This window comes from Eucalyptus grandis, chromosome 4 (genome assembly GCF_016545825.1).
Source record: "Eucalyptus grandis isolate ANBG69807.140 chromosome 4, ASM1654582v1, whole genome shotgun sequence".
NCBI classification, from domain to species: domain Eukaryota; kingdom Viridiplantae; phylum Streptophyta; class Magnoliopsida; order Myrtales; family Myrtaceae; genus Eucalyptus; species Eucalyptus grandis.
This window is the reverse complement of record NC_052615.1, coordinates 30995394-31010957: the sequence shown is the minus strand read 5'-3', so window position 1 is coordinate 31010957 and position 15564 is coordinate 30995394. Positions and strand designations below refer to the sequence as shown.

Below are 15564 nucleotides of genomic sequence, written 5' to 3'. Positions count from 1 at the left end.
GTCCTTCACTATTACATGTAAGCACATTAATTATTCTATTCCCATATGAGTGATTGTTATTGGTTTCATTAAAATCTCACTTGAATGGTTCAATAAATGATTATTTTTATATTTCAGTGCTCTATTTTATTCATTCCGCATAAAATTAGGGGCGGATCGCAAGCAAGTAATCAAGGAGAACAATAGGCACCGATCAATTTCAAGTCATTTTAGATTGAACGTAATTATCGACTAATTTAAAAGTTAGAAGTCGTCGCAAGATGAAAATGAGGAAAAATAAAAAAAGTAAACTCTACGGCACGAGGCTGATGACGTGGCGGTTGAAACGACAAATTTCCGAAAGGTGAAAGGGAGAAAAGGACGTACTTCCGACAGGCCAGGCCGAGAAAAACACGGGTGAAGGACATAAATGTCAAAGCACGGGGGCTTCGGGCTTGGCGAATACGGGGGGGCTTGGGACTTAATTTCTGTCTTCTTTGTTTTGTAGTAAGAGATATTTTCAGGGTCCTTTTTATTTATGTTTGCCGAAAATAATAATAAAAAAAGGAAAAAAGTTGATTTTTTTTTTGTCGAAAAAAAACGGTTGCTTGAGTTGCGTAAAATGTACACACAAGCTTCATGACCGCTTTGACTCAACTTGCCCCCAGTCATTCATTTTTTTTTTTTTTTTTTTTAAATCGTTAGCACACAGAGAATCGAATTTGGAAAATGGACCAATTTTGTTCCCCGTCTAGGTCATAAGAACGAGGGGGACCCATTCTCCATTTATTTTAAATCAACAAAAAGGGGAAAAATCTAATTAAATATCAAAGTGCTGAGAAAGAGATAATATTAAACAACTTGATCTACTAAGGAAACAATAATTCAAATAGTCGTAAGGTAGAATGAAGTTTAAATTTAATTTGAAAATGCATTGAAGATAGTTACTATTGTATAATTACAATTCATCTTTCAAAAATTATAGACGCATCTAAATAATAACATAAGTTGAAATGATTCGACCATTTTATGAATTCTCTTCATAAAATAGAAAGATTCGAGGGTAACTTTCATACATATCGTTCTCTTGAACTTTCTTATTTCTCGATCTTTATTCTTGAATCATTTTCCCAGAAAAATAACGTCATATTCATTTTCTAAATGTATAGTTATTGATGCACAAAGCAAAGAACTTGCATCGGTCTATTTTCCCTTTTCCTATTGTGGGGTGGGACCAATTTTTATTTTATTTTTATCAATAAGCAAACCAAGCATAATTCAAAGTTTTAGAATATATGCAATTACAGAGCAGTTAAAATCCTCCGTCACATCGAATTGTCGTAAGAAAACAATAATTTGAATCATCATAAGATAAAATGAAGTTTAATTTTAATTTGAGAAGGCGTTGAAGACTTAAAAAAACTGCACTTTCATTCTTTTAAATACAATCGTAAAATGAATCTACTCACATATAGTCACTACTATGTAATTACTATTTTTTTTAAAATTTGCATATGCATTCGCATAATAGTGAAAGTTTAAAGGATTCGGCCATTTTTTGAATTATTTCCATAAAATAGAAAGATTCTAGGATAACTTTTCATGCATCGTTCTCTTGAACCTTTTCATTTCTCTGAAGATTTTTATTCTTGAATTTCTTTAAAAAGAAATACATCATATTCATATTCTAAACGCATAGCTATTGTTGCACAAGGCAAAGAACTTGCATCGGTCCGTTTTCCCTTTTCCTATTTGTGGGGTGGGACCAATTTTTTTTCTATCAATAAGCAAATCAAGTATAATTGAAAGTTTCGGAATATATGCAATTTCCGGGGGCAGTCAAAATCCTCTCCGATTTTCTCGATATTCTTTTGTACTTTGCATAAACTTTTCTCATAAAGTGGTCCGTCAAAAGCTGCACCTCCTCCCGGATAATAAAAAAGGATCGCCCAAAAATAAAATAAAAAATTAAACTCAACGATAAACATTGAGAGCTGCAATCCACGAGAATCTGCAGCTACGATCGCGTAGGAGGCAGCAAAGCTCTCCCCCCAAAATCCTCCTCTTTTCGGGCGCTTTTTGCATGTTCTACAATTGGCTTTTCACCGCTCCATATTTACTCCAACATTAACTTTTCAAGAAGACTGTTAAATTTTAAAATATTTCTTAAAAAAAAATTAATGAATTATTTAATTAGTATTGCCGTTAAGTACTACCCAATTTTGGGATTTGCCTGCCTTAAATTTGGCTGCAATTCATGCTAGTCAGCTTCGCTTTGAATGATCAGCAACGTTCGAGATCATTTATTTCCGTGCAATTAGCCGGTCAACTATCATTTAATCCCTCCTGAAAGTTCCCTTTTTTCTTCACGAAAATTTGACGAACCGAGTTGCGTTCCCAATTCCAATGTGCACTACGCTCCTCTTTTTTCTTACCTTGACAATTCACATGTAATTTGTAAATACGTCTTATTCGATAGGTAAAAGGAGATACGGATCTTATTTTTCTGATGACAATATGTCGTGATCCTGACAGTCAAAATTGGATAGCAAAATCGCAATTAAAAAAAAAAAAAAAAAAACCAAAAAGAGAACGAAAACCAAAAGCCCGGCCCGGCCCGGAACGAAATTCACGAGCCAGAATAGGCCCTGCTTTCGGGCCTGTTGTAGTTTTCTCGTTCGGCCGCACGGTACCTAACCCGAAGCCCGGCCCGGCCCGGCCCGTCCGAAAAGCAGCCCTTCTTAATATTTAACGTATTAAATAATCCGAATCAGATAAATATGAAGAATAAAATATTCTTAAAAGGAGGGGAGCAGGTTCTGCAACACAGCGGAGATTTAGAAGACATTTTCTGCACTTCATTCAGGGGCATAATTAACACCTGTTATCTTTCCCGATCTTTCCGATGTACTGCTATGATCATCTCTCTTTAAATTATATGGTTACCTAGCAATGACAATTCATGGTACTTCAGACCGAGGTGGGACTATTCTTTAATAAAAATAATTCTTTTCATTTTTTAGGAGAAATCTTGCTAAATAATGAGTTATCGGGAAAAAAAAAATTTGCTAAATCTTGCTGTACCAACACCAAAGTAAAGAGTCAAGACCCACCTCGAAGGCTTTCCCCACTTGAAAATTCCTCGCGGACACTTGGACCCACAAGCGCCAACTGAGCTATGTTGAGACATAAATAGTATCATGGCATTGTAGCCAATCAAAAATGTGGAGACTAAGTTTCGACAGGAAATGTGAAAATAATTGAGTGTCTGCAATGAATGGAGAAGAGCTTTGTGATCACGCTGCTTACGGAAAGACCCATTTGAAGGACCTCCCATTTGAACGCTCTTTTGAAATTTGCCGACATAGATGGAGTTAGTTCATTGCAAATAAGTTTTCATAGTTTGAACAGGGATTGTGATTAGGAATCTGTCGACAATATGTGATATCATATTAAAGTCAAATGAGACATGATTGATTCCTACACTATAGACATAAAAGCAGCTAATCAATTATTTTTTGTTCACATCACACCTGTTATATCGAGTGAGTAGGATTTATTTTCTGTTCACATGATACCTGTTATATCGAGTGATTAGGATCTTCAACGTACGATAACGAAAAATATATTGGCTCACTCATCAAAAACTTGCAAGTGAGTATTTAAGATAAATTTTTTTGTGTTAAAATTACGATCAAATATATTTTGATATGTTTTTTTTTTTTGTGACCCAAGGATCCACATGGCCGACAGCCGAAGGTAAACCACTGGGGGCAACACGTACTAACACCACACACGTACCACCGGGCAAATCACTAAGAGTCTCAAAGTTAGCCTTACTGCAACGCAAGTTGCAGAGAGTTTCGAACACTAAACCTCCTCAATGGAAGTCTAGCGCCTACTGAGCCACCACGGCGGGTGGTAATATATTTCGATATGTACATTCCGATAAATAAATAAAGAGGGGGAGGGACTCAAAATTATATTTTTCTTTCGGTGCAAATAAATACAAAAGAGAAACATCTGATTTAAATTTTCTTGGCCTGTAGCAATTTTGGAACTACGCACTAAATGCTGCCAGAATTCATTTATGAATCTCAACTAAATATACGCCAGGAGAGGACTGCTAAATCCTAGCTGCGACGTTTCATATCAGGTGTGATACGGTACAATAGCAGTAGCACCACGAATTGAGTGCCTTCTGACCGACTGACATAATGAGATAACTAACCGTGTTCCAAAATAGTCGTGCAAAGTTTTTTTTTTTATTATTATTATTCCCGGTGATGTTTTTTCTCTAATGATTTCCTTAAGATCGACAAGGCTTAAAAAGAGAAGTCAAGGATCAAGCACAAGATGCAAATTCGATCTTCCACGCCATCACACGAGAGCAATATTATATTCAGGACTCAAGCTAAGAGATCACGTACTCATCAAAAAGGTTGTGATAGATACTTTTTATTTTTATTTATTTTTGTTGTTGTCAAATAATAGATATTTTCAATTGCAAGTTGTTATTGATGAAAATTTAGACAAATCAAAATGTGCTATGTCTCTATGCACGTGCACGTGATATAATGTAATGCGACATTGCAAAACATAGGGCCCCACAACTCATGCCTCCATTTGTAATAGAAATCCACTCTCTTTAACTATTGTAAACTTATACGCAATAAGAAAGACTCTACAATACAATTCTATATAGTTCCTCAACTCTCATATCGAACCTTATCAAGAAGGCTCGAGAATGCTCTTGATTGCACATGGATAATAAATTGAACGTGGCACAAAAGTTAAGATAATTTTTTACGATGCCATTGGTAAAAATCATGCATTATTCACATATTGCAAGGGGTTTTTGATCACATCCCATAAAAAAATTTCGTGAGAAAAAAGACGAGAGAGTCCACGTGGTTCTTATGTCACCAAAAATATTGGTTATTATTTCCAGTTATCCAATTAAGATAAAATTATACCAAATGGGGCCTGAATAAGACCTTTGAACTAAGGGTGTCCGAATTTCCAATCAAGTGGGCCTAGAGCTCAATAATAATAATAAAAATAAAAATAATAAAAATAAAAGAGTCCACGTAGATTATCATTGGCGTTGAAAATGGTGCATCGAAAAGATGGAAAACCAAGTAAATTGGCAAATTCAAGGAAGCTATAAATTATACCCGCAAAATAGCTTCGATAGTCTAAAAGCGCGGGGGGGAATTTGTCGTCTCTCGCCTTGTAATCGTAGCTTTCTCCATCACTTTTTGCCAAACAAAAGTTGCCCCCTTTTTCCGATTCCACCGGCCCCACCCCACCCCACCCCTAGGACCCAAACCCAAGAATAATAGAGAGAGAGAGACAGACAGACAGACAGAGGATTCATTATTTAATCTATGTGAAGTCACGAGTTCCTTTTGGGCCAATCAAAAAATCAGAATTCCGACAACAACGTCAAACAATTGGAAAAAAAAAAAAGTATTATAATATCTCAAAAAAATGAGAGAGAAAATGAAGATAAAATTATTATTATGATTAATACCATGGAAAATCTCAAATTGACACTCTATACGATACACATGTGATAAATTTACTTTTCATTAGTTCCCATTAAATTTTATTATTAAACTACCGAATTGAATATCACACGATAATTGATGGGTATGTTAGTTTGGGAGTTTTATTATCCGTTTATCACATGTACATCGGTTTATAGTTATTCATAATATTAACATAATTTAATGGAAATTAAATAATAGTAATTTATTACGAATGCATTAATTTTTCCTAAAAGTGACCTCTATTATTACTACACATGATATGAAAAAAAGTTCATTACGTTAAAAACCGCAAAGAATGTATAGTACTTTTCAAGAATCATGTCAAAAAGAATGTAGTGGACGAATACTTGAAAATGGATACTTGTTAAATAGTCAATTGACGATCTTGTGATTTTGAATGAATTAATCATTTCCGTAAAGTGCGTAAATATTTTTGAACTAATTTAGACGTATTTAATAATTTACATAATTAAGAGGCATCATAGACTCATAGTCATAGTCTCTGTTAAATATATATGTATTATATATGTAATGCTACTTTTATGAGTGAGTGGAGAGCACGTGTAAGAAAGATTAGGGCCAACTTTTCAGCCCCTGAAATTGAGACTGCTTAGCCCCCACCCGCCGCTGGGCAGCGGCGGTCGGGACAGTGCGGGCGGCAGAAAAATCATTTAGAATCTCATCAAAATCACCCAAAAAAAAAAGAAAAAAAAAAAAAAGAAAAGAAAAAGAATCAATTATACTGTGAAGGGGCCTTTCCGCGATGCAATGATAAGATTTGAATCAAGAGATGGGGACTGAGTCCAAAGTTAAAAATGTGATGGCGACCTTTCCGTGCATCGCTTTCTTCGGGAGAATGCTAAAAGGTTGTCCGCTCTTTTGGATTATTACCTTGGATTGGCAACATTTCTTATGATTCTGCCTAATTAACCATCTCACACGCACCATTAGCATCGCTCAACTGTTCTTCTTGAAAACCCCTAGTAAATTTACCAAACCCGCGATTTTGTGTTTTGATTTAGGGGTTAACACAACGCAAAAATATCCCGAATTGGTAGAATTGTGCTTCATTAATCTCAAACTAATTTTCGCGTTACAGAAAAATCATAAAATCGGTACAATCGTGACGAATCTTCTAACTATCAGAGTAAACTTAGGAAATTTTAGTAGATTTTCAAAATGCGAGAGTAAATTTCCCAATCATTGTTTATCTTCTTCAAATTTGGCTTCTTCAAAATGATGTTATTTAGGAGATCCATTAAAATTGAATTTTTCACGTCACGTGTCGAACTATCCAAGTTGTTTCTTACTCTATTTCCACGATTAACATGGACATCAGACATAAGCTAAACGATGGTAAATTCGTCACAGGGCACTAGTTTGCTATGTTTCGCGGCATGAAACTAAATTAAGGTGAATGTTTTGAAATTTTTGATGATATTAAACCTTTGATTCTTGCAGTTCTCACCATCCGCTATTGGTTTGGTAGATATCTTCCGTATCTTCTTTTCTCTTTTGGTGGATCAGGTTATTCATCCACTTTCACCAAACATCATATCCGGAAACGCCTGAAAAGGAAAAATCTTTTGAGAAAAGGAGTATGGTGAGAAAGCAATCGGAGAGTAAAGTGCTTGAAGATCAAAGAAAGGCCGGTGATACGGAAGATCTGCACCTCAAGTCAGCCTCTTTTACTTTTGCTTTTCGGATCGACAGCACAAGGGCATTCATCACTACTCGTGTTATATCAACCTTTTTCTACACAGCCTTTTCCCTATCCGGACGCCATTACTAGTGCAAGTGCATATCACGTTTACTTGATCATTTTTCCCTAAACCATTTTACAAAGTCGCTGATGCGAATAGAATAGTTATTAGCACTAGACAAAATTACCTATGCCATCTACCAGGAGTTATCATTCACCGACATTTGGTCGACCGACACATAGTGTTTTGCCTTTGTTTCCTCACATAACTGGTTAAGTGTATGGAAAGCAAGATTCGATTTTGAAAATGCCGACAATGCATACGAGAGCACTAGACAAAACCCTCCTCGTCTTATGTACCAAGGATCCATATGGATGGGGCCATCACCTCGAGACAGGAAAAAGCATGCGATGTTTATTGCAAGACCAATGTACCACAACCTATCGATGACATGATTTGAGCAATATGAGTCCTATCTAGCTTTGTGTTTTAATTATGATGGGTTGCATTTCTAAGCGTCGAAATCGCGTGAAAGGCCTAGGTTAGCTCGCATGCTGCTGATCAAGAGTGTTAAAGAAACTTTCCTAAAAAACGAGTCTAATTATTCCTTTGGAAAACCGGGTTCCTATCATCTTGTCGTAGGTGAAAGACTCTTCAAACGTACAAGCTTTCATATGAAAGAGGCGGTGTAGGTGTTGGGTTCCATTCATTATCGTGAGGCTAGTTCTCAAGCTATGGGTAAATTTCTCTATGACGAAAAAAGCATTCCTTAGCCGTAGATTTACCCTTTTTCAACCACAGTCCACGTCAATGCACGTGGATATGGCGACTCAAGTAGGCAACATTTAATTCCACGGCCATTTTCGGCATGTCAGCAGCACGGAGTGGCGCAGTGAATTGGGCAAGCCAAGCCGGACCTAATTTCCCCAGTGCGAATTAAAGATCTTATGCTCTTTGAACCTTAAATGACAAAATCTACAACCCCACAAGGATGACAAAAAGAAAGAAAAAAGAAAGAAAGAAAGAAAGGATGGAATCCTAAGAAAATAATAGTTTTAGACCGGACAATGTGGATGAAGTCTTTTGGGCCTGTCACCACGTGCCGGATTGGTTAGAATCTGCTCGCTCAGCCATATTGAGAAAAGGGCCTCAAAACACGGGGTTTGAAAAGCGGCCCATGAAAGTGATTTCTCTTCACATCGCATGTTGTCTTGTTTCCCTTTCTCCTTTGCCAGGACATCGCCCCTTCTGTTTGTCCGCTGGAAGCAAGAAGAGATAAATGGGCTTGGACCACCGGAAGCTTGGGCCCATTGGGCTTTTGACGTTTCGGCCCAAGAACGTGTCTGTGCATTGTGGGAGAGAGAAGACGGAAACGAAAAGCGGTGCATACAAGGAGAGGAACAACTTAGCCTGACTTTATACTGCACGCCCTCGTCCATGGAAGCATTCGACCCTTCATCCACAGCATGACGATTTTGTGCGATCACCATTCGATTCGATGTGCATGGAAGTTTATTTTGTCAATATCAAATGGTTTCGGGATGGAAAGTGATGATCGGTATTAATAGCTCCTCGAATTCTCGTGCTACACGGGAGCTTCACACTCGCCATGAGATGCACACTTTTAGTTATAACTATTCCCCCGTGAGGACGAGCCCGTCGAGCCCCGCGTGTACGAACCCAGAGGCTCGCCTTAACTTGAATTTGCCCATGGGCCCGGTAGCCCACAGGCCCGCCCATGCCACTTGGGCCCGAGTGATACTTTTCCATATGACCTGCCCGGTGGAGCCCTTGGCAGCTTGGCCCGAAAATTGCGTGTCCAATCTATTCTTTCTTCTATTTTCTGTGTAATGGGTGGATTTGGTAACTCTTTTTTTTTTTTTTTGGGGGGATTTCTCCAACTAAATGATAAAGTTCCGTTTGTTTCGTATAAAATGTATTATTTGAAAAATATATATATATATCTTTTTTTTTTAAAAATGATCCCTAGAATTACTTATAAAAAGGAACGAACGAAAAATATTTTCCTGTTATTGTCGACAATAGAAATACTTTTCAACAACCAACTATTTTTAGAGAACAAGTGATCAATTTTTGAGAAAAATTCCACATCATTAAGCCAATCAATCAAAACTTTTTCTTTTCCTAGAAAAACGACACGCTTGACACCGGACCTTATTTAAGACTTGTTCCCGCAATGGCCAATGTCTAACATTATTTGGTCATTTTTTTGTTCTTCCAATGCATGATTGGCGTACTTTACAGGGAATGGGCAGTGTCCATGGACGCGTACCAGCTCATCGAATCAGCTGGAATCTGCCTTTAATTCCAAGTTCCCTCCTCTTTCCCATGGGCTCATAAATTAATTAAGGCGCACGAATTTCATTCGCCACAAATGAAATGAAACTTCCTTATACGATCATGGTATATCTGAACCCGATGCATACGAGCCTTTGATATCATGAATTTCGTATGGCGCTTTACACGATCTAAAGGCTAGAATTGACTGGACACACATGAATCCAATGCATTCGAAAAGTGTCTCCCATCATATGGAGCAGACATTACAAAAAAGTAAATGGCTACATGTGTCCACCCAAACAAGTCCACGTGGCGCAAACCCAGTTCTTCAGGGCCCCCACGGCCACCATCACCTAATTGGATATCATGGTGACAAAATCATGCCCCCAGCCACTGGAACTCGGCTTTCGTGTCCCACCACTTTATATCGCCCTCACTTGTCCAGATAATATATATAAATCAGCCACGCAGGAAAAATTATTCTAAAAAGTCTCAAATTTGTTATAATAACATAATGCTAAACCTTTAACTTGTGCTACAATTTAGTCATAAATCATTTAATAATTTACTAATTTAATCATTTTTTTGTTTCGATTAATTTAGTATGAAAATTGTTAACGTGGTGGTTTAGTCGGTGCCGATCGTCCTCTGTTGTATGACTAGAGGTGATGTGAATAAATTTGTTAATTTTATGATTTTTTCTTCTCTTTCATTTTTTTTTAATTTTTTTATTGGACTAAATTGACAAATTGTCAAAATATGTAGACTAGATTTACAAATCGTTTAAAAACTTATAATTAAATTATCACAACTGAAAAGTTTATAACTGACTATCGTACAATAAGTTAAAGACTTTTTAGATATCTTTCCATTTCACGCATTTATATCTTGTGAAATATAGAATGGTGATGTCATATTGAATTTTGCCTTGGCTAAGAGTGACTTCTAATAAAAAAAGAAATTACGGTCTCTTCAAACAATTCCGAAAACCGGTTTTGTTGGACAATGGTCGGATGTCCAATCAACATGTCACGTTTGATATTCTATTCCATCTCAGGACCCTCCACTCGGATTGCTCCCCTTAATTATGCCGTTGTGTGTCCCCATCCACCAACATATATTCTTCCCAAACCCAAAAAAAGATCTCATAAAATATTCCCACCAGATAGAAATCCAATTGGCCTCTCCCCATCGAATGAAAGCTCATTTTGTCCTCACACGCTGCTGTCATATTGTCATTTGGGATGGGATGGGATGGGGCTGTAGCCACTGAGTTTCAGGATTTGTCAGCATTTAAAACTTTTTCATGTATCTCTCCGGTATAATTTAGATGTATAAATGGTGTCTTTCTTTTGATCATAAAAAAAAATCCACAATTTCTCGATTCCACTTAGGTCGAATAAGCTCAATGAACTATAATTACAGATATTATAGATTTCATACGAGCCATCATATATGTCGTATGAAATTAATGACTGCAATTCACTTGATCAATTGAGTTTGAATCGAAGATGTGATTCTCTATTGGACCCGGTTTGAGTAGGCTGGACGAACCTAGGGTGTTATAAACTCCATGCGAGCTACTGTATGTATACTGTCAGAATCAACGGCTGTGATTCACTCAGACTGGGTCGAGATGAGACTTTCTCCGCGAAATTCGGATGACCGCGTCAGCGACAACTACGCTGCCCTCGACGTACACGTGTCAGTCCGCTCCCCTCGTTCCTATTGTCCCTCCCATTCTACGGCTGCGGCTCTTCGACTTTTCCCGGCTCTCTCCGTCGCCTCGGTGCGCCGGTACCGAACCTGGTGTTCCGGTTTCCGGTCTCGAGGAGGAGGAGGAGGAGGAGCAGGAGCAGCTTAGAGAGAGAGAGAGAGAGAGAGAGAGAGAGAGAAGTGGTGCGGTAGAGAGAGAATGAGAGTTTGATTCGCGGCGGACTCCGTTCGACATTGTCTCTCCGGCGCCGCCGTCCTCGGAGCAGGTCAGGTCAGTCTCCGGATTTCTCGCTTCCGATGCGTCGGATGTTCCCGGGACATGGTCGTGTCTTGAGCGATCTCTGCTTTGTCTTCGAGTCGCGCTGCTACTTCGCGTCGTCTTGTCCGCTTCGTCCGCCGCCAACTGCCGCGCCGGCGCGGCGAGTTGGCTTCTTGTAGTTCTCGGTCGATTGATTTGTTTCTTTCTTTGTGCGCGGAAATCACAGGTCCAGTTCTGCTCGGCTGTTTGATCTCGTCGAAGTCGAAGTCGAAGCCGATTTGGAGATTTCCATGTTCGTCTCAATTGCGGTTCACTTCTGTTTTCGGCTCCTTCGGTCACTGGAGTTGAAGATGGAATGACGCGATATCTGCAGTTCCTTTCCGTTTCACGATTCCAGAACCGAGAATTCCAGCGTACCGTTTGAAGTCGGCGGGCGCTGCTCGTGGCCGAGTTCATTCTGGCTCTGAAGCTCTTGACTGAACTCGGTTGTCGGCGATCTTGCCCGAGCACGACGGCGCGACTTGCGGGAGGAGCTCGATTTTTGTGGAGTAAGGCGCTTCTTCTGGATTTCTTTCGTTTGAAGTGCGTAGTGTCGCCGAAACGTTTGTGCGTTGACCTTAGTGTTAAGTAGATCTTTATGCTGTATGGAAATAGCAAGTAGTGATGGCGGCACCGGCTTTAGTAATTCTTCGGTCCAACTCCGCAAATGTTACAAAGTTAGTAGCCTTACTGAGACGATCTTGGGATCGAGTCAAGTTGCTTGTCTGAAAGACCGGTATGTTCTCGAAGAACAGTTAGGGTGGGGGCAATTCGGCGTTATCAGGGCGTGTTCTGATAGGTTGACTGGTGAGGTTCTGGCTTGCAAATCCATCGCCAAAGATAGATTGGTCAGGCCGGATGACCTGCAAAGCGTGAAGCTGGAGATTGAGATCATGAACAGGTTATCCGGGCACCCGAATGTTGTAAATCTCAAGGCGGTCTATGAGGAGGAAGACTGTGTGCATTTGTTGATGGAATTATGCGTAGGAGGGGAGCTTTTTCATCGGCTTGAGAAACACGGGAGCTTCTCCGAGAAGGAGGCTCGTGTTCTTTTTAAGCAGTTGATGCAAGTGATTGAGTATTGTCATGATAATGGCATCGTCCATAGAGATCTGAAGCCAGAGAACATCCTATTGGTTTCAACATCCTCATCTTCTCCTATTAAATTAGCAGATTTTGGCCTTGCAACCTATATTCGGCCGGGTAAGAGCTTTCAGCTTCCATGGAATTTGTCCTTGCTCTCATCTTTTTGTTGCTCTTTTTCCCCCTTTATTGACAATTCTGATCTTATGTTTTAGCAGGGCAGAGATTGCATGGCACTGTTGGTAGTCCATTTTACATAGCTCCAGAGGTGCTTGTGGGAGGTTATAGTCAGGCTGCTGATGTGTGGAGCGCTGGTGTTATCTTGTACATATTACTTAGTGGTGTGCCCCCATTCTGGGGAAAGACTAGGTCAAAAATATTCGAGGCTGTTAGAGCAGCAAATTTGCGGTTTCCTGCCAGTCATTGGGAAGGCATATCTTCGTTGGCAAAGGATTTGATTGCCGGAATGCTTCAATTAGATCCGACCAAGAGACTCACAGCAGCAGAGGTTATAGGTATGATGGCTACATATCTGTTCTTTAACAGTAAGGCCTGCTGCGATATATGTTTGTTTTTTGCATTCTTATAAAGCGTAAATATAGACATTTTGGAAATACTCAGCATAAGTTTCGACCGATAGAGTTGGGACTTGTTACGACATCCCTTGAATATGACATCAGCCGTTACTTGAAAGAAAAAATATGTTTGTCCTTTCTACGATAGTAAAGTAGAAAAGTTGAAATTAGATGGCATCTTATGAAGAAAACGCAATTTGGTTCAGAAACTTATTATTGGAATGGGGCAGGCGAAGTTTTAAAGATCTTTGCATGATACTGTGAGAATAAATATCAGGAGTAATGCTAAGACTTACAGAAATTTTTGCCTTGTAAAAGAGGAAGTTTGCTTTCCAATTTTGATCTTTTCCATGCAAACTTTCTATCGCCAACAGATGAGTGCTTCTATTTTCGTGCTTTTCAAATTTTTGTATAAATTGAGAAGTCTTTGAACTTAATATATCAAATGCTTGTTTCCTCAAAGGAATTCTTGAACTGAATAGAGAAAATTTTAAAATTAATAGGAAAATATTTGGGCGTACTAAATGCTTCTTTCCTTTGATTCTCCAATATTGTCATGCATTGACTGAACTCCAAATATCCATTCATTTTTATCAATTTATTAGAGTCTATTAGTTTAATGACTGTTACATTCTTCGGACACTCAGAGTAGAGGTAATTCTTTTCTCGACTGTGGTATTTTACAGATCATCCCTGGATGGAACTCTGTGAACAAGGCGTTCAAGAACCGAGCGCACGAGGGAATCTGGGTCGGGAAATGCTGGAAGTGGGTGGAAGTTCTTTTTCTACACCATTTATCGCTAGAGTTCAGGATTATAGCTTCAGCTATGAATCACATGCCGTTGGTGCAAATTCCATGGAGCAATCACCTGCATTCACGTGCAAGTCATCTTTCTCTTCTTACCTAGTCAGTGATGAATGTTCCACATCTTCAATTGAGGGGTTTTCTTTCACTAGTGCCTCTAAATCAAGTCCTTCAGGCCCAGGGTTCCCTTCAAGTGTTCCATCAATGCCAAGTTTTACTTTCTTTGGGCTCGGTCTCGGTCTCGGTCCTGCTGCTGAACAACGGAATGATCTGTTGGAATGTCAAACCAACATGTCAATTACTACCGTGAGCAATGGAGGTATGGGCACTTTTTCCTCTTTACACTCGTGGAAATTTACCCTTTCTCAATATTCACAGAAACTCAATATTCCCCCTTGTTTGTGAATGCGGAATCAGGCTTTGCCAAACCATTAATACTGCCGGATTCTTCCGTTTTGGGTAAACATGATGTAGAAGCGGAGCAGAGGTTGGAAACTCGGAGAGCTGGGACTGGTGGATCCAGGGCACTAGGAAAACACAGTAAAAGGAATCACACAATAGGGTTTGGCGAGCATGATCAAATTGATTTTGTGGTGGCTGAATCAGTCATTCGCTGGGCATCTTGCACGCACATTCCAACTATTCCCTCTCTTAGATTATCGCTCGTTTGCTAGCAGACCCGAACTACGTAGTAATGGTGACACGCAAGAGAGCAGTCGTGTGTGCTGGCATTTGGTGACACAAAATGAGACACCGTCGAGCTTGACGGCGACCTCGCTTCAACCTGAGGAGTCCGAGATTTTTTTCGGTTTGAGTGGGGAAGTTTGGATAACCATGTTTGGCTAGATTGTGCTTTATGCCTATTTGGCATTTGAGTGATGGTAGAAGTTCACTTGGATGATATGTAGATTGTAGTTACTAATGAAGAAGTTTGAGTGGATACGCGGACTCTTGAAGTGCTTATGTAAGTCTGTATAATTACATTAGATGGCTTTCTCTAACTGTGTACCTAGGTGATAAATTGAAGAGTCCTTTTGAACTCTTTTTGGCTCAGAGCTTGATAGTGAGATCTCAAGTTATGTGAAACTTTGATAGATTGGTCGGCAGCTTACTACTGAGATTCAAAAGATCTTGCAAATGTGAGGCCAACTACGGAGCTGATTGGGCCGCAAAGGCCCATAAAAATGGCACCCTACCTCAAAATTGGGCCATTTCGCCTCCTTCCTTATTGCTAGATCTACTATGCTCGGACACTTTGGCCGTTGGTTGTACCTATCCTTTATCTTAAATGAATTTCCCTTTTACGACCAAAAAAAAAAAAAAAAAAAAAGATCTTGGTACTCGTGGTACACTCATGTTGGCCCAATTGGCTATTAGAAAATAATTAACTGCTTGTTACGAACCACATTAGATATTGATTCAATGATGGCTTTAGTGCTAAATGAATGGGGAATGAATTATTTCAACTATCATAAAACAGGGTATCTTTGATTCTCTGTCCACTTTAAGCATAGTGATAAATTAAAGAATTAAGATAAGACAGCTTCGG

At 39.2% G+C, this 15564-nt stretch overlaps 1 protein-coding gene across 3 annotated transcripts; it reads left to right on the top strand.

Annotated features, from left to right (window-relative positions):
* Nucleotides 1-11298: 11298 nt before the first annotated feature.
* LOC104441804 (calcium-dependent protein kinase 26) lies at nt 11299-15121 on the top strand. 3 transcript variants are annotated; one of them, XM_010055039.3, is made up of 5 exons: nt 11299-11520; nt 11740-12755; nt 12854-13150; nt 13897-14334; nt 14427-15121. In XM_010055039.3, exons 2-5 carry the CDS (start codon nt 12158-12160, stop codon nt 14687-14689), a joined length of 1596 nt encoding a protein of 531 aa, XP_010053341.2. In that variant the 5' UTR covers nt 11299-11520; nt 11740-12157; the 3' UTR covers nt 14690-15121. The 3 variants fall into 3 exon arrangements, with proteins under 3 accessions (XP_010053341.2, XP_010053340.2, XP_010053342.2); XM_010055038.3 differs by having other exon boundaries at nt 11299-11525; XM_010055040.3 differs by having other exon boundaries at nt 11302-11525; nt 14433-15121.
* The last annotated feature ends 443 nt before the right edge of the window (nt 15122-15564 follow it).

Excerpts from the sequence above, each read along its gene's own strand:
- LOC104441804 (XM_010055039.3), top strand. The coding sequence starts at position 12,158 with ATGGAAATAGCAAGTAGTGATGGCGGCACCGGCTTTAGTAATTCTTCG. Across the intron at positions 12,756-12,853 it reads TGCAACCTATATTCGGCCGG|GGCAGAGATTGCATGGCACT; the intron begins GTAAGAGCTTTC and ends ATGTTTTAGCAG. Across the intron at positions 14,335-14,426 it reads TACTACCGTGAGCAATGGAG|AATCAGGCTTTGCCAAACCA; the intron begins GTATGGGCACTT and ends TTGTGAATGCGG.